Source organism: Erithacus rubecula (genome assembly GCF_903797595.1).
Source record: "Erithacus rubecula genome assembly, chromosome: 3".
In the NCBI taxonomy this organism is placed as follows: Eukaryota; Metazoa; Chordata; class Aves; order Passeriformes; family Muscicapidae; genus Erithacus; species Erithacus rubecula.
This window is the reverse complement of record NC_136689.1, coordinates 19,985,553-20,011,155: the sequence shown is the minus strand read 5'-3', so window position 1 is coordinate 20,011,155 and position 25,603 is coordinate 19,985,553. Positions and strand designations below refer to the sequence as shown.

Below are 25,603 nucleotides of genomic sequence, written 5' to 3'. Positions count from 1 at the left end.
AAAATAAAGAACACCTGGTTTTTTTAATAACAAACTACTTTTCACTGATTCTGAACATGCAATATGGGTATTTTAGCTTGTGATATTACTGACAGCTGCCACTGCTGTTTGTATAGCTGAGAGGTTTTGGAGGGCAAAGGTGGTGGGTTGATTCCCCAATTTCATGAAGTATTTAATCTGGCAACCATTAAATATTTCTAGAAAGACCAAAGTCTGGTTTTCAGATGTGGAAAAGTGGATACAAATGCCAAATACATTACACAAGGTTGTATGTCACCTAAATTGTGAACCAAGTGTCATATGTATAGACTCTGCCAGCTGCTGACTTGTTTTCATTGTTCACTGTGCATTTGGTCTGAACGAGGCAGTCCCATTACTTTATGTTTACAAGCCTCTGCTTTGTAGCAGGTTGAAGTCAAGGACGTAAGAATCAAAAATATAGTATCATGATTTGCTTTGGACATAGTGAAGATTGCTTTAAAGAGAAGCTCATTCTGCATGTGTAAAAATGCAGATTGAATATGATCTTACTTTGTACCTACCCGAGTTTTAATACTGCTTGTATATTTTAAAACACAAAGGATGTAGAAGTGTAGGCCTTATGTAAAATTCATCACAAATCTTCAAAACAGGTTGGATAAGGCCAGTGACAAATGATGTTCCATAAAGCATTGCATGACTATTTTTAACATAGCTCTCATACATAATTTCTCCTGCACTGACTTCCCAGCAATATGAACATGTTGAAATACAAGCCATTAGAAATGACAGGCCTTCATATCTCCACTTAATCTTTGCACGACCCCTACTCACTTGACTTCATATGAGAAGTAAATAAAAAACAAGCGATGTGGACAACTGGAACCATCCCAGCAGCCTAGCTCCAGCCATCTATTTGTATTAATCATTTCTTCATATTCCTGGTGAGTGGATGCTAATTCAAAAGATCCCAAGCATTTCACTTGCATCACTGTCTTTACTTTCCCTTATTGAGCAGTAATTTAGTTGTAATCCTAAAGGTTGTGTCCTCCTCATGCCAGTATCAGCAGTCATTATGGACTCTAACTCTCAGGTCTAGTATTCTCAAAATGCCTTTTTTTTTTTTTTTTTTTTTTAAGCAAAAACTTCATACCTCCATCACTTTTATAAAAGAACAACTTTCTTTTACCTCCTACCTCTCTAAAGCTGTTTACTTTGGCACCCTCCTCATTTTTCATCCACTACCTCCCCTTTTGTCCTTCACTGTAAGATAGATGATAAACGGCCCATGCATCAGTGTGCATTGGCTTTCATTCCCAGTCTTGCCCACTCACTTTCTGCATCACAGGAATATCTGAGATCTGAAAAAAAGCTAGGATCCATCTCCTCCAGGCCAAATTAAAGGCAGACACACAAGAATCCATTTGCAGGCATCACACTGCAGTGCTGGCCCCAGTCTGGTACAAATAGGAACAAGGAGGAGTCAAAGTAGAACAGATAGCAATGAAAAGACCAAGTCCTTCTCCCAGAAAAGCTTGAGGTCCTCCTCCTGACTTCAGGTTACATGTCTCCACAATTCACTGGGTGACAAAGCAGCAGCTTGGGCTGTATGTGAGGGCTAGAGGAGTTCTGTTCCATGTGCCTTTGCCAGTTATGTTGCCAGCACGTTTATCCTTCTATAAAATGGAATAGTTTTCCATCACTGGATGCTGTGAGCTTAGGTAAACAAGACACTTTTTAGATCCTCGGTGAAGGATTCTGAAGCTGAAGTCAGAAAAAAATCTTTACTGCAAGGGTTACAAAGCATTGGAACGAGTTGCTCAGAAATGTGGTATAGCACTTAGTGCCAAGATTTGCTTGACACGGTGGTGTTCAGTCAAAGGCTGGACTCGATGATCTTGGTAGTCTTTTGCAACCTTAATGATTCTGGGATTGTAACTTGGTTTTAGCTGTGTTTTCATTTCATACTCTGCACTTTCTTCCAGAACCAGTCATTGCCATCCTGTGTGTAGATACTTGGAAGTGCCTCTTCAAACCTCCCTATTTGCATTGAAGGGCAGATTAGAAATTATTGCCTCTTGCAAGCCCGAGCACTCAGTGTGAACTCCCACTCCCGTTCCCTGCGCCTCCCCAGAGTGACTCAGTGGCATCCAGCTCCTCCGTGTGTAAACAGGGGGTACGCGCAAGGACCGGCAGGATGCTCCAGCCACCGACTCTCATTCGGACTGGGAGCCCAGGATGGCACAAAGCACGGCTGCCCCTCGCTCCGCGGGGGCTCTCCTGGGCCGGGGAGCGCGGCGGATCCCGCAGGGAGGCACAGGGGCAGCGCTCCACTCCCCGGCCGCTCTCCCGTCCGGTTCCCCGGGCTCCGCCACCCCCAGCCTGCTCTGCCTCTCGCTCCCGTCCCCGGGAAGTCCCGCCCCGCTCGGGGCGGTCGCGGCCGTGTGCCAGCCGGGGCCCTGCGGGGTGCGGTGCTGCCGCCGGAGGGTCCGGCCCGCGGTGAGCGAGCGGGGTCTGGGCAGCGCCTGCGGAGCCGCTCCGCCGCCTCCCGCGGCCCGCAGCCGCGCCGGGCACGCCAGTGCTGCCCTCGGCCCCGCAGCGCGCCCGGGCCCAGAAACTTCCCCAGAGTTGTGGGCGAGAGCGGCTTTCGCTCGCTCCGCTGCTGGCCCGGGAAGGCCCGAGCGGGAGAGCGGGAGGCTGGCGGTGGGACGGGCGGGCTGTAGGGTCAGGGCTGTGCCAGCTCGGGCCGCGGGTCAGGACTGCGGCGTGCCAGGCTCGGCCCGTGCAGCCCCGGCTGCGGGGCGAGGGGCTGAGGTGCCGGGGGCTGAGGTGCCGGGGGCTGGGGTGGCGAGGGGCTGGGGTGGACGGGGCTGGGGTGGCCAGGATGGTGGCGCTGGCTCGGGCACGGCTCCTACCAGGAGCCCCCGACACGTCTGGATTGTGAGGGGACGAGCAGCTCCTTTTTGCAGAAGCGTTTTACAGCACCAGATGATAGTTACCCACAGAATAAGCCCCGAGCTCAGGCGGCTTCACTGTGTGAGTGCGGCTACGCTGCTATTATTAGTGCTGGTATTTAATATTTGTACAGCCGTAACAAGTTAAATATTGGAACTGCGTCCTCTCTAGTACTCCTCTCCCGACAGTTCCCGAGGGTGTCTCTGTGAAGGAACAAATGCCTCAATCCAAAACTGGGACCTTCAGAGCCTGCCTTCAGCTGCCTCTCCATCTGGAAGCATCAGCAGCCCTCTGCAAGATGCTTCCAGAGTTGCCTAAGCTTGTCATGGCGCAGCAGCTCCAGGCTTGCCTGTGTGCCCTGTTGGGATTCTGCACCGTGCAGGTTCTCGGTGGCCTGAACGAAATAAATTTTTTAGCTGGAGGTCACTTACTTTTGGGAAATTTTGTTTTACTTGTCAGGAATTCCCTTCTGCTTTACACTGGATACATTATTCAATGTCCTCTGTCATAATATGTTCTGTAGTGTTTAAAGGTTGTTGCCTTCTTTCTGCTGGGGGCTGTTTCAGTGATGGGTGAAGCAATGCTTCTAGTAAGTAGTTTTGTATCATTTTGTCAGGTACTTTGAGATTGTTTTATGAAAGACTACATAAGTGTCATTTATTATTACGAACGCCTCTCGTGTTTTGGAAGTTAACATACATAATATTTGCCATCCTGTCACCATCATCACATTCATTTTTGTAGTTATAATCAAAGGTGGCAACAATGGCATTCAGATGCTTAATTATATTTCATGTAGGTGACCAGTGCTAACTTATTAAATTAGTGCATGGTGCAGCAGGAACAAGTGTCACATCTTCCCTCTGCAGTTAGGGAGCCATCAGTTTGCTTCTCACACATAAAAATCAGTATATAGTGAAGCATATGGCACCAGTGAGTTCTGTGTTTATTAAAGGACTATGCCTCTGAACATTCTGTGAATTTTTTTCCTTATTTCACTTGATGTAGACCTAAAATGTTTTTCCTGTCTTTCAGGACTTGAAATACTGAACAAATTCATTTTTTTAGTCAGATGATACCATGACTTTTTAAGGTTCATGAAAACAGTGAGGCTTCTGCTTGTATCAGATTGGCCACCTCTCTGGTATTGGGAATTAGAGATCCATCTAACTGTGGAAAACTAAGGTTAAAATCTCTGGTTTGATTCAGAACAGTTTTGATTTCTTTTACATTTTCTACATTTGTGGAAAATTGGATTGCCAGCTATGTTGGAAGGGAAGGGGAGTATCCCATCCCTCTAGTTTTAAGAAGAAATTACATTTCAAAAATGGTAGGGTAGGTTTTCTTCTTCAGTGTCATTGTTCTGGTCACAAACTAAGATGCTTCCTCACAATTTTCTAAGCAGTGTCCATGTCTTTGGTCTGATAGTAACATGTCTGTTGGTAATAATCCAAGAAAAGCATTTTATCCTAACAATAGCTGGGATATGTTTCACAAGTACTTGACTACTCAGATAAAAAGGAAGTAAGAAGAAAGACCACCACCATCATCTCTTTGATGACAACTTTAAGTAAATCACAGTTTTTTACTTGGTTCTCAGAAGTATAGAATCACTCTTCTCAAAGATATTCTGAAACCCTATGTTTGTGTAGCCAAAGCCACAGGATTTTTCTTGAAGTAACTTCTGTAGAGGAGGTTACATCAAAGAATGGTATGTTACCTGCTGAACTACTCCCTTTTCCTGCTCTTTTGGTATCTCACATCTTTCCTCAAAATGTAAAAGGAGAATTGTTTTATCCCACAGTTGTCTTTGCCCTGTCCAGAGTCACTGCAGTGAGGATTAGTGATCAATGAAAGGAATGTACCTCTTTTTTTGCTGTGATTTGTGTACCTTTTGGCAGATGGGTAGTTTTCAGATAGGTCTGGAAATCGTCTACTGGTTTTTATGCTTGAATTCTGGTGTTCTATAAGCTTTATTGCAGGATTTTGTTATTCGCTTCAGACTGGGTAGCCAGGATTTTTTGAAAATCGGTAATAGTTTCCAGGACAAAAATACTGACTTTGTATCTTCTTTCAGAAATTTTGTGATACAAAGAGGCAAAAAAGATACAAAGAGTAGCAGGGTTCTGTGTTCAGGTCTGATTAAGACTGAAGATTCGGCAACACCTGGAAAATAAATAGGATATGAGGGAGACCTGACAATTATGTCAGCTTGTGTGTTGGTTGTTTCTAGCACTCCATTGTTATACCCAGGTAGGGGTAAGAGCTTAGAGACAGCAGGAGTTGTATAAGCAAGAGGTCGTTGATGCTGACCACTGACAAAGCATGAGACTGTAAAGGCAGTCTCTGAGGTAAAAGATACTCCTTGAGCCACACCCTGATATCAGCTTTGAGCTTTCCCTTGACTCCCATTAAGTTTTCTTGTGTAGGCTCCTTTCTTTAGAGCAGAAGTGAACCTTGAGAAGGACATACAGCTCCTGACACAGTCACAGAGACCAGTTACAGTCCAAAGGCTTTTCTCAAGGTCTTTTTTCCCATTAGGTCTTCAGATTGGTTGCAGATTTTGTGATACAGTTGTTTGTGGTAGTGGGACATTGAATTTAGTTCTGTGCATCTAAGCTCATCACTCCCTAGTAAAGAAGGTGGTTTTTTGGAAGTCCCTGTTTATTTCAGTTGCTGCAGTCTGTGATATTGAATGAGACACTGAACCAAGTCCCCATGCTCTTTTCCACCATGCATGGCTTTAGAGGTCTCAGTGGATCAGTGACTGGTATGTCCTGAGGCAAAGGCTGATGATGGGGTTCATCCATCTGAGTTTTTCTACATAATAATGTTCAGTCTTGATCAAGAGGTAATAACACATATCACTTATCCATTGCTTAGATCTGTGTGGTGCATTTCTGCATGTAAAGATTGCTGAGTGATTTGGTGTGGCTCTCTAGGACTGTACAAGTGAGTGATAATACTCCATCCACCATGCTTACTAAAATGTTTAAGCTCATGTGAAAATATGTGTATGTGCCCTTAAGTAGAGAGAAGACCAATGAAAGTCAATGAGAATAACAGCAAAGAATGGAGTTAGATGTATGCTTGTTTCAAATTTGAAATTTAGAGGCAATGAAGGCTGGATATGCATTCCTGAAAAGGAAACTTTTTTTTTTCTACATCTTGTTGTCCTAGCAAGAAAGAGAATATGTGGTTGTGCCCCAGAACCCTCAAGAAGCAAATGTGAGTCCATTAAGTCTTAAGAATATGAATGTATGTATCAACATGCAGGACTTAGTCTGTATTTGCATATAGCATAATGTGACTTCAGTTCTGATTTTTGGCCTAAAAACACTATGTGTGCATGTAAAATATAATTAATGTAATGTTTGACCCTGGAGGAGAATTTTTATCTGACCTTTTATCAGGAGTAATTTTGGAAGCTGCCCAAAATGTAAAATCCCCTGAAGTTCTTCTAAAGAGATGTTAATGAAAAAACACTTAAGGGTATGCTGGTCTCAGATCTCTCTGAGGAAGAGAAACTTCAATGTGACTTTGCTCAGAGAAGCCTAGATGTTGAGACTTATCTGCACAGAAATAAGGTAAAATAGAAGTCTGACTATTCTGGTCACAACAGCTAAACTTTAACCAAATTGGAAAAAAAATTGTGCAAAGTTCTGTATACGAAATCACTTGGACTCTGCTTCTTGGGGCAAATCACACGTGCTTACTTTGGTCCCCAAGGTTTGTCCACCCTGTGAGACTGGTATGAGACGCTGTGCTTGTCCTGGTGTGACAGTTCAACTGTAAGGAAGCAAGCTGATTTGGATATGCCTGGCTTAAAGCCTGGCTAGAGCCAGAACATGACCCTCAAACCATGCAAAGCTGGAAGGTCTGTCTGCCACGGGCTGAGCCACAGAGGGAAGATGCTGTAAGAATTTTCTCCATCCTTTCAGGTGAACATTTAAAAGCTTTTATTCTTGCTTACCCAGCTCCTTATCTGAGTGTGCTTTTTGGAGGTTCTGAGGGCAGGGGGTTAATATATTGGCCTTTCCCATATGTCTACTAGTGTTTATATTTCTCTTAAAATTTAAGTGACTTTGCTTTTAGATTGTAGAACATTGACAGTGCCACTCAGGCAATGTAGCTGCTGTGGAGTGTGTGTACCTGCATATTTTGGTGGGACTTCTCTTTGTCATAGTTGGATTATATAAGGCTTGGCTAAAGCTCTCCTAATTCTTTTTCATAGCACATACTGTAACCTTATATAAAGTCTTACTTTTAGTATTCCTTCTCACTTCTGTAGTGTAAAAGTTTTTTGTAGTGTAAAACCATTTCTAGAAATTTTAGTGAAAAGCAATATTTAGCATTCTCTTGAAGCATACTTCAAGAAAGTATATTTTTAAATTATTTGGAGACCAGAGGTAGGTTACTGAAGGCCACAACATTAACCCACTCTTCTGAGTATTTCCAGAACAGCATGTTTCATGAAAAAATGTGGCAAGGTAGAGTAGATGATGCTTTTTAAATAATTCCCCCAAGAGTTCTATAGGCTTTGAATCTGTTGGCCAATTTCTACTCAGTCAAGAGTTACACATCTGAAATGGTGAGGTTTGTATGCATGCTGCATGAAGATAGAGCCACCCAAAGGTGGGAAAGTGCAGGTGCCCCACAAAGGGGAGAGCTGCAGCATATGCTGTGGTGAGTTTAGGCAGGATTTTGTGTGGGAGAGGCACCATAAGTGTTCCTTCCTCTCTCATAAGAGCTTTATTCAATGTGACACTGTTCCTTAGGACACAAAGCCTTGGGTTAGCTTGAAGTTCAGCAAATCATGGTACTCTCATAGCTCCATTTTGGGAGAGGAAAAAGACCAATACTACTTCTGACCAGTGTCAATTCTGAAGACAGAGAAGAACATTTATGACTTTAAATGAAAATAATATGTCACTTTCAGAGCAACATACCTGCAATTTCTACAGAAAAGACAGGAGTTTGCCCAGAAATCTCAATTTTTGCAATACTTACACTCATTTTCAAATTCTGCTTCTTGGGCAGAATAACCCAAAGGCAGTATAAGATGTGCTGTTATCTCGTGTAACACAAACTAGTGATGGTGTGAGAGTGCTTGTGTATGACAAGCACTTGGACACCTTTGTAGTGACTGGTGCACAGGAATTGCTAAATATCAGGTGAGTCTGCATCTGTCCTGAAGCAAATGCAAGTTCTGTCCTCCTGCTGCATTCAGCCACCTGCTGGGGCAAGCTCAGCTCCACCACCCCTGTAGCTGTGCTTCCCTGACAACATGCATGAGCAAAAAGAGCCATGCTTACTGAAATCCATGTTCGAGGGAGTGCTGGGTTTCAGGCATGTTTGCACTGCAATTAGCTCTCGAGAATATATTTTTGAAGAAGTTAAAGTAGATCTGGCATCCATCCACTGGAAAGGTTAGAAAACTTGCTTGTCTGGTGGGAAACAGGAAGAACTGTGCAGGCAGTATTGAGTTCCTTCCTTTCTATCAACCTCTACAGGGTTGGCAGAAACATGAGGGAAGAGGAAAATAAATTAATTTTTAAAATTCTGCCTGACATAGACTACACATGTTCTCTTACCCTCAGCCTCTCCTCTTTCTTTGTCTTGCTAACTTTTTCCCTTGTCACAAAATGTTTACATGTGGGGAACGATGAGATAACACAGCATAGACTAACTCATAGTAATTTCCTACAGATGTGTCACATATTTCTAATTAGTGGCTTTTCCATGCTCTGTAGGGATTGCTCAAACTAGAGCTGAATACTCAAAACATTTCCTCCAGCTGTAAAGGTATAGTGAGCCTGTGCTACATCGTATTTTCCAGGGCTGTGTGGTTATAAAGGAAAGACACACTTAAAACGCTCTTCATGCAGCCAGGGTAACCCTTGTTTCTAAACAGCAGCTGTGTTTAACTTTTTCTGGATATAGTTAATACCCATTGAGCCATTCTTTTTGCCTTTTTTGTAAATTTTATGTCAGAGCTGTCTGGATTTAATGTTGCTCTAATCTCACATTGCAATGTAACCACAATGAAATGATTCTCACACTGGTCTACAGAGAATCTGTGCTAATGCCATTAAAATGTGCTTACCGAATCAAAACAAATGCAGAATTAGCATATGGAAACTGTGTTTATGTGATTATAATGTTTCAGCAATATGAGATTACTGTAGGAAACAACTAATCCAAACCTAGGGGGACTTCCCATTACAAGGCCATTAAAATGACACCATGACTGAAGTGCACATTTCAGATGGGAAAAGTGGAGAAACATAAATCTTGTCATCAGTATTCAGGCAAAACATCTATTGAACTCAGTGGAGTTTTTACCAGAGCCATGAATGCAGCACCATGACCTTCTTAGTAGCAAGTTTCTTTTCTTTTAATAATACCTCTAGGAAAAATGTTTGCTTCACCAGGAGTTGGCTAATGGTGAGAATTGTATTTTATGCACCATACAGTTGATGGTTATAAAGATTTGTCCAGACTTTATGACAAAAATAATAAGGTTTCATGGCTTTTGTGAAATAATACAAGTTTTGGTTATATCTTGAAGCAATTTTCTCTTTTTTTAGTCTAAATTTGTAATTTTGAGGAAATATAATTTATTTCTCTCTTTATACAGCACCCAGAGCTGAGAAGTCTTGGTCTGTGCGGGAGCTCCTTGGCAATATCATCACATAAATTAATGATTTTCAAAGCCAAAGTAGCTGTTATTTCCAGATATGAATCTACCTATTTATCTTCTGTTATAGGAATCAGCACATTTTCCCATCCCCTCAGATTGGGTTAAGATTAAGAAAATATAATTCACATAACCTATACAGGGCCATCTGAAATATATTTGTCTTGTCCTGGATTGTTTCTTAGCTTGCTCTTTACTCCATGGAAGGAGGATAACATTACAGGAAGTGACTGGTCCTGACCTATTACAGGCATTCAAAATAAGCTGAATTGCCTATAGATATGTCCTTCCATCTCCACTGTGAAAATGGTCTAGATGATTGTTCTGTAGTAGACATCCATCATTTAAATGGTTAAATGAGGTGATATAAATGCAGTCCTTGGTGTATGAAAGAATAAACTTTTTCAAAAGAAAGTTGTGTGTAAAACATGATGTGCAAATCATAAGTAAACCACACAAACTGTGATTCCTGTAGTAATGTATGTAATACATGCTTAAATTAAGTATAAATAAAATTAAGTATATACATGCTTAAATTAAGTAGGAATTCTTATTCCATTTGAAAGGTATTTCCACCTAAAATCTGTTTACGAAAAACACATAATTCTGGTTCCATCAAGTGAACCTTATTAGGAGTCATGTATCATAGCATAATCAGGGCAGCCTCTTTATGTGAATGACAGTAGGAAAGATATCAGGACACTGGTTTCAAAAATAATTCCAGTCATAAGTTGTTGACTGTCTTTATTTTTTATAGTTCTTTTATTAACAGTGGTGGGTTTCTAAAACTGTGTTTGTAAGCAAGAGCAGGCATTAATATTCAATATTTTTAATCAAGATAAAATTAGGCCTACTTTAAATGCTGTTTGTGTAGGTTTTGATTTTTGTGATGCTTCTTATATTTATAAAAATCCTTGGCCTCAGTCAAAAGGTTCTGTAAATTCTGTATATGAGCTGTAATCTGAAATCTAGAGTTTAAAAATCAACAAATTAGTGTCTGCCACAAGAGAAACCTGGCACAGGAATTGGTAATTGATTTGTGTTAAGCATTATCAAAAGAAATTAAATACTTGTATATTTAATTGTATATAGGTTCAGTTTGCTAACTAAATACATGGATTGGAGAATTATCAGTGAACATGAGGAAAGAGGAGTGTGAATGCAATGCAGTTATCACTCTGTGCCATCAGGGTTTTACCAAATGCCTGAGTGCAGATATTTAAGATAAAAAAATGGGGTGGGGAGGGGCAAAAAAGTAAAGTAAAGGTAATGGTTAGAATTATGTCAGTTGCTTTGCTGTGCATATTAGAATGGCTCAGATCATTGAACTTTCTCCAAAATAGTATGTTGTTCTAGATAGAGCACTAGCCTTCTTCAAGGATGGAATTAATGACTGCTTAATTGAATTGCAGCTAGGAGCCGTTTCTGACTAAGACAGGTATTTTGCTTTTAATTATTTGCTCAAGAATAATATTTTCTGAAATCATGCACTTGTTAATTTGTTTGGAAGAAAAATAAATCATCCTATTAATCAGCCAGCAGTCTGTTCTGTGAGAGTAATTATTCTTCTACCTTCTCAAACAAGTTAACATGCTAGTTCAAGAACAACATTCCTAAAAGAATAGTTCTTCCTAGGTCTGCTTTTACACGAGGCAAATAAACATAGTAAGTCAGTAATTTCTTTTTGTTTTACAGATTGCCAACTCTTCTTATTACAATGAGCACCAGCACAATAGACTTCACTGGGCAGGCAATAGCTGGCTTTTCCAGGGGTTGGGTCACTTGTGCATTGGTGCTCTGACAGTGACTGCTTCTCATGAGATCAAAGTATCCCCAAAGAGATCTTGATGTTCCTGTGCCCTTTGATATGCAGAGTTCAGTGCCCTTCAGATTTCAGTTTTTCTGTCATCCTGGTAGATTAACTTTAGCAGTTAAAAGGAAAATGTCCTCTGAGGGCTTCACCAGTTACAAACCCATGTTTATGACATTATTCACTAAAAGGGATGCAGAAATGGGAAAGACCTCTCTTTAATCAATAATGCATGCTCTAGTTAGTCCTTTCCTCTGGACATGATTAAACATGTATTTTGTTTCATAACTGATGATTTTGGTTGACTAGGGATTTTAACTATATATCCTCAAGCCTTTGTGACTAGCATCTGGAAGATCTAACGTGAACTGGTTAGTCAGGACTACCCCCACTCCCAAAAGGAAAAATCCCAAAATCCCAATGGGGAGAGCTGCAGTTAATTCTAACCTGCAGTGAGTTAGGCTGAACTGGCACAGCGGAGACCTTGGATATGAACCAACTGCAGACTGTAGCCTCAGTGTTTGTCTTTGTCATTGCTTATTTGAAGTTTTGAGAAGTAGCATTGTTTTGTTGATGTTAAAGATGAATTAAAAAGTGTCCAAGATACTGAGCCACATATAAATTGTTAGATTAAGATTAAGGTCTATTCTACTGTTTTTAACTGTTCTTAAATATTTTCCCACTGAAGCACTTTGGCTTCTACATCGCTGTTTGTGGGCCATGCTGTATTTTGGCAGCTGTTGTCAGCCTTAGAGGAGTGGTCCTGGGCTGTTCCAGACCTCCAGAATGCAGCTGGTAGGAGAATCTGATCCTGCTGAAGCCAGAGGTGCAGATTATCACCCCCACCCCTGCATTGCACATAGAGAGGGACAGACAAGGTGCCCAAACACAGCCAGCTTCCTCAGCTTGTGAGTGGGACATTGAGGCCACAGATACATACACTGAACATATCAGTAAGGAATATTCAGCCTTGGTGCCAAGTGTGTTCATCTGGTGGCTGAAGCTGACAAAATTTGACAGCTGCTGAAGAGCAAAGAATCCTAAATGAACATACAGTGGTTTTATTAAACAGGAAACATTTATCTTAATGTGATACTGACTGCAGCACAATAAATGATGACAATTTCCATGTACTGAAATGTGATGTATTTATAGTGCTGGAGTACTGATACAAGCACAGTTGAGTAAAACAAATGCCCTGTTTTTCATATTGGCCACCCTGCTTCAAGCTGCATTTGGAAACATCCCAGTGAGTACACACAGAGTGTAGGTACATGTGCAAGAGGGAGGAGGGATTTCAGAAATTGCCTGAGAAAAAACTGCTCTTTCTGAAATGTTTTTGTTTCCTTTCTTCTTCTTTCCCAGACTTCTTTAGGATCTAGGAGTTTTTTTTTCTCCTTTGTTAAAGAAAAATGCCTTCCTTGAGCGGAAAAGTGCAGACTGTCTTGGGCCCTGTGGAGCCAGACTGTCTTGGCTACACGTTGACTCATGAACACTTGACTATGAACTACAGCAGCTGCTTTTGTCCACCTTCTCCAGGCCAAGAGCCTTTGTCTAATGGGCCCATTGAGATGAAGAACTTGTTTTGGATTAAGCAAAATCCGTACAGCCATAAAGAAAACCTTCTTTTGTATCAGGAAACAGACGCTGTGAGGGAGGAGCTGCTGCATTTTAAAGCAGCGGGTGGTGGGACGATTGTGGAAAACACAACTACAGGAATTGCCCGGGATGTGAAAACTTTGAAGAAACTAGCTGAAGAAACTGGAGTTCATATTATTGCTGGTGCTGGGTTTTATGTGGATTCCACTCACTCTTCTCAAACTCAGGCCATGACAGTGGAGCAGGTAAGTCTTAACCATTGCTTCAGTGCCACTGTCCTGTGAATTATCCCTGGCTAAGCCAAAGTTGAAGAGAAGTTCCAGTGAAATAGATGAAATACAGAGGTGCTCAGCGTAGAAAATGGGAACAGCATTACTGCTTGTGTGTAATAGCTGGAGCAGCACTACTTTTGTGTGCTTGGGTTATCTGTCAGAATTTCAAGTTCTTAAACTCCATTTTCTCTGAGGGATTTGTTATAATGCAACAGTAAAAGGAAAATATTTCATGTGTGGACATCTGGTATACACCACCAACTATCTTGAGTTTTTTACTATATTTTAAGAAAGGAGTTTATCCTTGCTACCTCTTTTGTCACTTTTTCTGGCTAATTGCTTCCCAGTGAGTTTACCCAGCATTCTTGTAAAGGACATAAATAATTGCAATATTTATAGGACAGTTGTAAATCACTGCTCTGCTTAGGCTGTGTGTTATAGTCTCTTCTCTATCATTTGTCCAGGCTTTTCAGGGCATAGTCTACATCAGCCTCTTTTTACAGTGACTGAGACAATGTATTAATAATAACTGAGGTCCCCAGGTATTCCTGTAATAATAAATATTCATCTTTTATTAAGAAAATGTGGTGATGAGGAGAAGAGGGAATGGAACTCTCCAAGGTAGGAGGATGTGAATGTGTATGGAGCTGACAATTTTTTTTTAAATCTGTCACATTTTACAAATGAGTCAAATCAATTTTAAAAATCAAAGGCCAAACCTTGAGCAGTGCTGCCAACAAAACTGGACCCAAGCTGGTCCAAACTGTACACAAGAGTACTGCTTTTCCTAAATGTTCTTCCTGTGCTTGAAATAAAAATAGATACAAATAGCATAGAAACAAATAAAGTTCTCAAGGCAAAGATTTCTGTTCTGTGTTTGGTGGACTGATGGAGACCCACAGATTTTCTGTACTCAGCACTCAGAAGGCAGGCCATCATCAGTGCCATTTTGTGCTGTCAATTATGAATGTATGCTTAAGATACATGGCCTGTTCTGGGAAAGAAGAACTAAAGTTTTTATAACAAACTAGTTTTATTAAGCGATTCTGATGGGGTTTGTCTATGCATGCTCTAAAGCAGGCTAATTTTGATCCTGTAAATTTGTCAAATGATCTTTGTTTTTGTAGTTCTGAAGGCAACAGAGCTCCTGTTGTTTTACATTGGCATTCCCATAAGCAGGTTTTGCCTTAAACTTGTCTCTTCAGGATGCTTGCCAGACTTTCTCCCTTCCCTGTCTGAATGACAAGGTTTCCTTATTCTCTGATCTCTTGTTTTGCAAAAATTATATTGAATTGTGTCTGGAGCCAATTTAGAAGTGCAAGACAAAGGTTTTGGAATAAACTAATTTTTTTTTTTTTTTTTTAACCTAATGTCTGCCTGAATCAGAGTTCAAATTACATATAGACCAGCTTTCTTGGCAAACCTGGACAAGTGTGTGACTGGATACTATTAAATTGATTTGCTTCTGTGTTTATTTTGGTCTTACTGAATGGCTAGCATAACATTAGTTGACAGAAACCAGATTTTGACTACACTATTTTCACACCCAGCTGTTAATGAAATAAGTTCAGAAAGACCTTGGGAGTATAACTAGCCCAGCGTCCATAGGCCAAATTTGATGCTACTTAACACAAATAATAATAATAACCAAAAATCTAATTTTCCTGTTCTCTAGCTGACAGAGATTATTGTTGATGAGGTACTGAAAGGAGCAGATGGGACTAATATCAAGTGTGGTGTGGTGGGAGAAATAGGTTGCTCCTGGCCTTTGACTCCGAGCGAGCACAGAGTGCTTCGGGCAACAGCACAGGCGCAGGCACAGCTTGGGTGCCCTGTGATCATCCATCCTGGCAGGAACAGCGACTCCCCTTTCCAGATTCTGCGCATTCTGCAGGAAGCTGGGGCTGATGCTTCAAAGACAGTCATGTCTCACCTTGACAGGTAAGGACACTATTCTGCTGTGCCTTCTGCAGGGTTGCCACAACTCACTGGGATTTTGCAGAACTACCCTGGGAAAAATTGATGTAGAATGTTATCCTTAAGTTTACAGACTTAAAAGTAAGTGCTTTTATAAAGCTTGATCTGCCTCCAGCAATTCAGTCAGGATCAGCTTTTTTGTTTTTATCACATTGATAAGAGATTTTGGTATTTTAAATGCTGTTTTTGAAAGCCTGGCAGAGGGGTTAGGAATAACCGTAGCCACATTTAAAAAATGGGAATTCTATTAATTTGTATCCCTGCCCAAATCGCTGTATTTACAAAGCATTGGACACTGAGCAGTTCTCACTAAATCAGGTTAGAAGTTGCTGGGCTTCCAGTGTTTTTGAAAACTGGGTCCCTCTTTGGCCTTGCCAAAATCTCAGAGAAGCTAATGGAGATTTCCTTGATTTGGCTGGAGTTTGGATCAAAGCAAAAGACAGATTTTTAATGTTCTACTACCAGACAGAGGAAATACTGCTTAAAAAAAATAGTTGGGTTTTGGATAATTCATAGCATAGACCACATAGTTAACTTTTAATTTCCTCGAGAGAAAAAAAAAACAGAAGCTCCACATGAGGCACGGAGAAAAATTGGGATGCTTTTCTGTTTCCAGCTTAGAAATACAGCCTCTATTACCAAATCAGTTTTGTGTGACCTTGTGTTGCTCATGGTGAGCTGGAGTATGTCCAAGCATTGATTAGTTTGGCCAGTTGCTGAATAATGGAGACTATTTGTGGTCATATGATTCTCAGCAATTGGATTTTTTGCCCTCAGTGTTGATGTAATTCAGGCAACAGCACTGTGCTCCAAGTTTCTCATGGTTACAGGCTCTAAGAGCTTGTGCATCGGGCTACAGGTGTTTGTCACTCACAGAGCTCCTTGTTTTACTTGAGGATTTTAGGAGCATAAAATTCATGCCATTAAATTATATTTGAATATTTATAAATTACTTAATTTTTGTATTAACCTGCATTCCATTGTATCTATAGCTGTATTTTCCACTCCTTTTTGGGGAAAAACTGATTCCTTTAATCTTTTTATGAAAGAGAACTGAGCAAGCTGCAGGTATCAGTACTTACGTAGCCATTTTGATACAATATAATCATACAATTATGGCTTTTTGCCTCTTATACTTTTACACTGTTGTAAATTGTTGAATTAAATAATTAACTGATAGAAATTAAGCAATATAAGTAGGAAAACAGAGGTGCAGTTTCAGTAACATCCGCTGATGCACAATATGACATTTCCTTTTATCTCTTTCTATCATTACTTTCACACATTCAGGTTGGCACTTGCTGTAACATAAACTACTGTGAAGTTTGGCTTTGCAATGTGCATTTAACATTTTAAGTCTCCTCCAGTAAGAAAAATCCACGTGGGAGCATCCCAGTCCCTTAAATGTGAGATAAATTTGTACATAGCTCCATATTTCATGTCTGCATTTCACATAGACAGAATGGTAGTTTTCCAGTGGATTTACAATTAAATGATAAAACTAAAATGCTAGCTACCATGTCTTGCAATTTAGCACCTTAGATCAAATGGTAGCAGGTATCCAGAGTGGAACTACAGTGTACTGAAAGGCTGGAAGCAAAAGCTCTTGAGCTTTGTCTTTAGCCATTTGTTAGGGGTTAAGGTTATAAAGGAGATCAACATGTGGACTCAACTCATTTGAGTAGCATTTGTTAGAAGACACACAGCAATTGTTATGAATTTGGGGCATCATAATGGTGTGGTGTCTGTCCCTGTGGTATTTATGGCTGAGGTCAAATTACAGGGTGCTTTACCATGTCCCACCTCCTTTTCCAAGAGCTCCATGGGGGTTGCTCAGGGACAGTGTTGCCCAAACACCCAATTCCAGCTCCAAGATTAGCAATTTGACCTGGGAACTGCCGATGTTGTTACATCCTTGTGGCTCACAGTGGGACCCAGTGGCTGAGGAAACTAAGTTCTCTGGCTCTTTGTTGGAGTAGAACACCCAAAATCATGACACTAACAATAGAGACTATTCTGTCTGTGATTTTGAAAAAGATTGTTGGGTGTTTTTGCCACCTGCACTGGATTGGACACTCTTGGCGATTGTCTCCCTGTGAACCAAGCAGTATCTAAAATAATCTGTTCTTTTGCTCTGCACTTTGAAAACTCATTTGGTGATAAATGTTCAGTCTCTGGAAACTGTAACATTTATTTTAAAATACCATTTTTTATTAATTACACTTGGCAAGTCTTACACTCCTGCTGATGGCAGGCTTATTTGAACATGGATTTTCTCTCTCTCAACCCATCTGTTCCTCCTACTTGATCTGTTGTTAAGTCATAATATTGAAATTGTGACATCAGTCATTTCCATAGTAACAGACTGTGATGTAATTGTATAAGGTAAAACTGCTTTGTGACATCAATATCTGCAATAATAAAAAATTCCCCAACAAACTACTGCCCTTTTGGTTGACTGTGACGCTTTTGTGGAAATTCAGTTTCTTCTTAAAAAAAAACAAAAAGTGTGGCAGCTATAAAGATAAAATTGTATCATTTGTGTGTTTTTGTTTTTCTTTGGACAGCTTATACAGTTGGTAAAAATGGTTCAAAGAAAACCCAAAATATTCCAGAGAGCTCTTATTTCTGTTGCTGTTCTTTTCCAAATGAGTGAGTGGTGTTAGAAGCTTTGTTCCTTCACTTTTCAAATCTGCTGCAAAGCCCATGTCCCAGATACTCACAGTGCCATTATGTATTTTGGTGAGAGCATTTCCTTAAGGCGTTCTGGCCAGATCCCAGTGCAAACAATGATATATTGCTGTTTTAATGACAATCTAGAAACATCACTGTACAGAATAGAAACTAAAGACAAAGTTGTATATTACTGGTGTGTGATGGATGAAACAAGCTCCAGATGAAGCTGTCTCCTGTAACTCCTTTGGGAAAGTAAATCTATCTTGTATAAGTAATCCATTGTCTTATTTGTTTTTTTTCTTTTTGTTAGTATCACTATGAATTAACCTCCTCCTTAAATGTCCTTCCTTGTTAGGTTGTCAGTTGAGAGGGTTAATGATATCAAAAGTAAGTAACTTTCCTGTTTCTGTTTAAAGATTATAGTAGCGTTTTTCATTATTTCATGGGGAAAGAGTTGCTTTTGTTTTGGTTTTTTAATGCATGAAATCCCAAATGAGTGTAAGAAGGACAATGCTGTGTATCATCTTAAGTTGCATGTGTCAAACAGGAGTCCTGTTTTTCAGATGGGTGAATTAAATCTTAGATTATTTGGTTTTTTTCCTTGCAAGTAGGAGGTCACAAAATACCTGTCCTCATACCATAAGATGTTTTATTCCTGCTACAGTGCTGACTCTGTGTTATATATGTTCTACAGGACCATATTTGATAAAAAGAAACTCCTTGAATTTGCTAAACTTGGATGTTACTTAGAGTATGACCTATTTGGTACAGAATTCCTTCATTACCAGTTCCATCCAGATATTGATATGCCGAACGACAACGAAAGAATTGCAAGGTATCTGCTCCCATGCAGTTCTAGCTGTAGCATGGCCATTGATAAAGAAATATTATTGGTATTTGTTTTGTCACAGAATGATTCTGCTTGTTGTTCAAAATTGTCTTCTATCATACTGAAATAATGCCATTTTCCCCTGCTGCTGTCACAGCATTAGAGCAGCATGTATCGTTTCTTCTGTCTGAGAGGAGGATGCAGAATCATAGTGTTGTAGGAAGTTACTGGAGAAGAAGATCAAGAGCTTTTTTAGTTTCATTCTCTGTCCTAATTCCGTGCTGATCTGGTCAAATTTATGCAGTCTGTATAAAGGAGAAGGCTGGAAATACTGCATTTTTGTTAGGATTAAGTAATTCTGCTTGAAACATAGTACTGGAAACTTAGTGCTGCTACTAAACATCACCTGAGCCTGTTATATCTCCTCACTGGTTTGCTAACCCAGCAAAACTCACTAGTTGTTTTGGATGAATTTGTGCTTCCATCCTGAAAAACTGCCTTTTTTCTTCCAAGCACTTCATCACCTTTCCTGCCTGTGTCCTTTTGCCCTTTCTCTGTTTTGAAGAATGTGATTCCTGTCTCCTCAGAACTCCCATTTTCCTTGCACTCACTCACAATATGAAAATATTGGCCCCACTGGCAGGATACCTCTTCTCTGCTTCTCATCAGCACCTGCAGTCTCAGCTCAGCTGCGCAGCAAATCTGTTGTGCTGTGCTAACACAAAGTTTTGCCAAGGAGATACATTCTGTACAGAAACTGTCTGAGAGAAGGTAGGATCAGCTGGGAATGGACACCTCACTCTCCCACTCCATCTGGAGGTGTGATGCTGCCATGCTGTTTGTCCACAGTGTTTGTGAGCAGTGAAGTGGCAGGTGTCTGAGGGGTGGATTGCCATCCTGTGCCTTTTTACCTTCCAGAGTCACAGACAGTTCTTTCACTCTCCTTGATGAGAAAGATTTTATGATTGCTGATCATTAATGAAGTAAATTCTAGCTTTCCCTTACATCTCAGGCATAGCTTCCCTCCCCCTCATTGTCAGATTAATCTTGAAACTAATCTATTTTCAAACTGTTCTCTCCTAAGAAGGTGCTGTGGTTATTCTTCCACCCTCCCAAGCATTTGCTGCTGCTTTTCACACTAGAAATTGTTTTTCTCTTAAAAGTGCTCTCAGTCTTGCACTCAGTATTTTAAACTGTTGCAAGAAATCCACAGTTTTCACATTTAGAATGAGTAAAGTTGCTTTCTCTGCTGTGCCTCCTGCCCTCTCCTGGGCCATGGAAAGTCAGCATCTACAGAAGCACTGGGGAGGATATAGAGAGGCTATTGGACCAGGCCTTGGTTAACAAGTGCATGTTCAACCGTGGCAGAGTTTTCATTCCATCCATGATACTTGCTCAGCCACCCTTGTCTCTTCTGAAACTCTCTAGTGTCTGAGTATTTCTTGCAGCAGGCTGTTCATAGGAAGAAAAGATGAAAGGTTTGTCTTCTCATTGCATAGTGTGAGTATGTGTATTTGAGTTATATTGATGTACCCACTGTGGAACAAGGATGGCTAGGGCAATCTCCTCAGAGTTTGGTTTTGTCAAACAGCACCACAGAGGTAGAAACCAGATGGACCTCTAAATGAAAATACTGAATGGAAAATACTTGTTCACATCTTTTCTGTTCAAAACACAAATTTCTGTAGTCATAATGTACCTGCTTGACACAGTTTAACTGTCTGTGTACTTCAGCAGTTTGGCTGCAGTCTACTGCCAATGCAAGCAAAACACTGACTTTTGCTCTGGGGCAGTTTGGAGTCAGAAGCAGGTACTGGCTAAATACAGAATGAGCAGAAAGGATCAATGGTTACACAGTGGAAAGGATCATATGCCCCCCAACCCATGAAATCAGTCCCATATGAAAGGGGGTGATTCTAATAGTATTTTGGCCAGCAAAAACTTAGTCCCCTCAGAGCCATTACTCTTACTTTCTGGTTGGCTAGTGGTCTCTCTGTATTTCAGCCTGGAGGAGATTCTTCTGATGTCATAAGACTGTGGTTTATGTCGTGTTATGCACTGTATGGCACAATGTATGGTGGGTTTTTGAAAAACAGTAACATTTTATCAAATTCTATTCTCTTGCCTTCTTTCTACTGACCATGCTTCTTTGATCCTGCTACATGTATCTCCTTGTTACTACTTCTAATAAAAACTGTTAGTAAGGGCTTTCAAATATAGTGTGGGTATACTTGTAAGGCTAGTTTTTGTTTTCTTACTGATCAAAGCATTGTCAGGAAGGTAAGGATTTGAATTTCACAGTGCTGGCAAGTGATGGAATTGGAGGCCTTTATGAGGAATGGGCACTTTCCAGGGCTGGTCTGTGAGTCCCTGCCATTTCAGTGCTGCAATCTTCTGCCAAACTAAATGGAAGCTTACTGAGAAACTTAAGAATCATGCAATACAGGAGTGTAGACATCCACATAATATAAATGCTAAAGAATGAGCTGATCAAGGGACTAAGGCTACCTCAATGGAACAGAAGAACTTGTAGCAGTCCTGCTACAGGAGTGTGACTGGAAGGATTACTTCTTTTTCCAATCTGATTGTCATTTTGCCAAGGTTATTTAGCTGCACTGCCATATTAATTAATGCCTCATATTTCCTGGCATGTGCTAATGCTGTTCCATGCCAGTCTTATTTATCTTCTTTAATGAACATCTTTGAAATGTGTTTTGGTGATAGCTGTCTATATGGAGTATGATACTGGCAACTTCAAGTTTTTATTAACCTGCTTTGCTAAATGGGATTCAACCAAAGATATGAAAGTACTTATGTAATTGATCCAGACTCCTTTAAAGACCTGTCACACACAGTCTGATCATTAGCAAATGTAATGGGACCAACTTTGTCCCAGCACCAAGAAGTAACCTGCTGAGAAGGAATTTATGTAGGAAATTATTATTTACTCATTTGTATAAAATCCGTGTCCCATGCGTGGTGATGCCCAAGTTCTTGAATTCCTCTGTGGACTTAATGGGTCTGGAAAAGCAAAGTCATGTGCCAAAAGGAAAGAGTTTTACTTCTCCATTTTGATATGTGTGGTGTTTTCAGAGGTGGGATATTTTTCATGCAATAAAAAATGTGTCTTATTTTCAAGTAAATGTAAGGAGTATATCCTCTGAGCATCTAAGTATTTTCTGTTATAATAAAGTCCAGCAGTACAGTAATGTAAGAAATGTAAATTTTGGGGGGTTCTGTGCTGTTGCAGTGAGAACTTTCACTGACAGGGATGCTTCTAACTTTTGCAGGATTCGTATGCTGATTGATGAAGGCTATGAAGACAGAATTCTGATGGCTCATGATGTGCACACCAAGAACAGGTTGATGAAATATGGAGGTCATGGATATTCACATATCTTAAAAAATATAGTTCCTAAAATGCTAATTAGAGGCATATCCCAAGATAAAATTGATAAAATACTCCTAGCAAACCCAAAGCGGTGGTTGACTTTTAAATAGGAATAATGAATAAATATACTTGCAACCTAAGACAATGATTTATAAGGAAGCTTGATAAAATTCAGATTTTGATAGAGCAGTCATTAAAAAAAATTTCCGAAACACTGAAAATTAATAAGGAGATGCAAATAAACTGATTACTTAGAACATCAAAATTGTGTCCTATCTCTATATTTTCTCCCTTCTGAAAATTTGCTAATGATTTACTGAATATGAGCCTACCTACAGAATCTTTTCAACTGAAATTTTAATATAATTGTTTCAAAATCATAATCTAATACTGTTACTGAATGTTACCTCCAAACTACTTTTGAAGATGTGTCACCTGGACTTGGAAGGAAATTATGGTTTCCAGTTAAATTTCCTGTCTCCAGCAGCTGATTTTAATCCTTGTAATATGTACATCTTCTCATTATCCTCATATTCTTTAAGTAATACTTGATAAAAGGCCTGGAAGTTTTAATTAGCTTCCATAGACAAAAGAAGGCAAGAGGAATCTCAAATAAATCTAAAAAGATAATGTTTCTTTCTAGTTTAACAATTTACTTAATTGTAACTGAAAATGTAAAAAGTACATGGAAAAATATATTTTTGAATAAAGCATTTTGATCACCTCTTAAACTACGTGCAGTATTATTACAGATGTCTTTTTCTAATTGCATTAGTTTTTTATCATGAACTTGGAGTCTCACAGCAATCATGTAAAACTTGACACATACCAGCTTCTTTTTGTAAAGATGCAACACCGGCACTCAAAATATATTACATAATACAGTTTTAATGAGTTGTAATAGTTATAACAAAGGTTGTGATATAAGTCTTTACAAATCAGTATATCAAGATATGATGAAAAAGGAAGAAAATTTTGCCGTATACGTGGTTTTCACATAAAGTGTGTTCTTTGCTCTTGTCTAACTTTAACCAGGGCAGGTGATTTATCCAAAAAATGGTCTTATCCAATAGCAGTGATAGCCTGATTTCAGAAACGTCTTCAGATTTGGCCATGTATGTCTCGTAGTATTGAGCTTTACCAACAAACACCGTAGTAAATGCACACTGCTGGTTGTGGATGATCTCTAGCTCTAGGTGCAGGACTGTTGGACACTACACAGGGAATCTCTAGCTACACTGCCTGGGAGTGCACTGGCCAGCAACAGCAACAGTGGAGCAGACAGACAAGTCAGGTACACATCTGTTATTAAAATAATTGCCTCGGAGAAATTAAACAGGAGTAACCACTGCAATGTACAGATAGAGGCTGGCACTTTGTCATAAGGTAGAAGCATGAACCGTCTGGTGAGATAATACACAAGCAGCTGGCAGCACAATGTCCCCTTGTAAACCCTGGAGGAGTTTGCCTGACGATCCTCTCAGTCAGCCTGGGCTCACTCAGCATTTGTTTGGAAAAACAGAAGGAGTAGCATGTTCTGTTTAAGAAAAGGTTCATTCATTCAAACGAGATTTTTTAGGGAGATGTGAAAAATCTCCATCAGACTTTTGCTGAGTAGCCAGCACTGGAGAGCTTTTTTGTCAAAAAGGCAGACACTTGAGAAATTTTAGTGCAGATAAATCTTAAGTTTGTACCCTTATTACATTAGACAAGGTTACTTGTGATAGAGTATATTAAATAGCAATGCTAGGGATAGCCTCTGTTACTCTCTAATGATTTATAGAAATGTTACCTTGATTTTGCCGAAAGGTTAAAAATAAATAACGCAACAAACTGTGCTAAAGAAATATAATAATCTTGCTGAAATTTAGGTTTAGAATGAAATCTGGAAGTTTTATTCTGAGAGAAATAGCCTCCCAAAACTAAAACAAATAATTAATCCATTTCTGAATAAAATAAATCCATGGACATTACTTCTATGACCGACTTTAAAGAATTTTTATAACTATGTATCTGTGTTTATTTTTATTCTCCAAGCCATTAATCCTCTATATGGATTAAGCTTCTTTGAGACTTTATATATCTATATCTCTATCTATATGAATGAGAAAAATAGGTTTTAATACACACTCTTTTTTTGCATGTAAATATCTGCTTCTTTCTTTGCATATGTGTCATCATTTTTGGTAATATGCTTCTCTGTGTCCATCTCATAGGCACGCCTTACCACAAACTGGTACTAGCTTCCATGGAAAAGGTCTGTGTGACAGCATTTTCTCATGTGTCAGATCTCCCACTCTTCCTTTGTTGGAGAAGTCCCACAGACTTCAGTGAGACAAGACACCTAAAGACAATTAAGGTTTTGACCCATTATATTCCTATGAAATTCTAGTGGAACATCTGCAGTATATTAATCTGTAACTACTTTATTAAAAAATAGAACCCTGGTACAGACTAAGTGCTAAAAGACTAATGAAGACTAATTGCTGCAAAGAAAACACTCTGCCTTAGTATGATGGTCTGGATGCCAGGCTTTCTAAATATTTACACAAATAACCATCAAGAATGGGCCTGTAATTGTCTAAATATATATTTACAGTGATACAAATTAAAAGCCATATCCCTTTTCCACTAATAGCAATGAGAGTTTTGCCATTTGCTTTGGTGGAATCAGGGATATAGTCCAATAGAATAGTTTATAAACTATTTTATTTTTCAGGGGAAAATAGTGTTTCTTCTATATTTCTTTTTCTTTTAGAGGACAGCTAAGGGAAGGACAAAATTTAAATAACTCCCCTGGATCGATTTTATGTTAGAAGTCGAATGTAAACCTACAAAGCAGGAACATTGAGTTAAGGCTTGAAGCTGATTAGTTTCTAATTTTAAGTGGAAGGGTAAGAAAAGTACAAGGCAAACAATTTCTTTGCAGAGAGAAAGTATATTTTGATTACCTCTTCCTTTTATTGTAAAATCATTCCTCACCACACTATGAGTGGACTCCAAGCATCATTGTTAGCAGGTAAGTCACAAGAACCAAAGCTGAAGTATGGATAAAGCAGCAAGATCATAACACATCAAAGTATCATATACACTGAAGAAATAACTCAGCGTCCTTGGGTGGGCTTTTCTTCCCTATAAAAATTTGCTCTATGTAGAACTTCATTCACATGGACACTAACAATGAGGAAGTATTTGCTTTGGCGGAAGTGGATCGCACATCTGTTTGACTTGGTTTGTGGTTTTTAACATAAGGTTTCTCTGTGTTGTACAGATGTGAATCAGGTAGCATTCGACTTTCCCCCGCTGCTGAGGTGTGCGGTGTCACTCTCTCTGGGGTGCTTGTTTCATTGACTTTTGCCACGCAAATCCATCGCTTAGAAGAGCAGGCTTCATTTCTCGACTGGTTTGGTGGGTC

The 25,603-nt window shown here is 39.7% G+C and overlaps 1 protein-coding gene across 5 annotated transcripts; it reads left to right on the top strand.

Moving 5' to 3' along the window:
* Window positions 1–2,358: 2,358 nt before the first annotated feature.
* On the top strand, window positions 2,359–25,592 carry PTER (phosphotriesterase related). 5 transcript variants are annotated; one of them, XM_079302897.1, is made up of 7 exons: window positions 2,359–2,478; window positions 12,810–13,288; window positions 14,991–15,256; window positions 18,663–18,803; window positions 22,088–22,159; window positions 24,405–24,547; window positions 25,460–25,592. In XM_079302897.1, the coding sequence occupies exons 2-6, from the start codon at window positions 12,857–12,859 to the stop codon at window positions 24,520–24,522; spliced, it is 1,029 nt and encodes a 342-aa protein (XP_079159023.1). In that variant the 5' UTR covers window positions 2,359–2,478; window positions 12,810–12,856; the 3' UTR covers window positions 24,523–24,547; window positions 25,460–25,592. The 5 variants fall into 5 exon arrangements, with proteins under 5 accessions (XP_079159023.1, XP_079159024.1, XP_079159020.1 ...); XM_079302898.1 differs by lacking the exons at window positions 24,405–24,547; window positions 25,460–25,592 and adding an exon at window positions 23,379–24,382 and having other exon boundaries at window positions 2,360–2,478; XM_079302894.1 differs by lacking the exons at window positions 24,405–24,547; window positions 25,460–25,592 and having other exon boundaries at window positions 2,360–2,478; window positions 22,088–22,920.
* Window positions 25,593–25,603: the final 11 nt, after the last annotated feature.

Excerpts from the sequence above, each read along its gene's own strand:
- PTER (XM_079302894.1), top strand. The coding sequence starts at position 12,857 with ATGCCTTCCTTGAGCGGAAAAGTGCAGACTGTCTTGGGCCCTGTGGAG. Across the intron at positions 15,257-18,662 it reads GTCATGTCTCACCTTGACAG|GACCATATTTGATAAAAAGA; the intron begins GTAAGGACACTA and ends TATGTTCTACAG. Across the intron at positions 18,804-22,087 it reads GACAACGAAAGAATTGCAAG|GATTCGTATGCTGATTGATG; the intron begins GTATCTGCTCCC and ends TAACTTTTGCAG.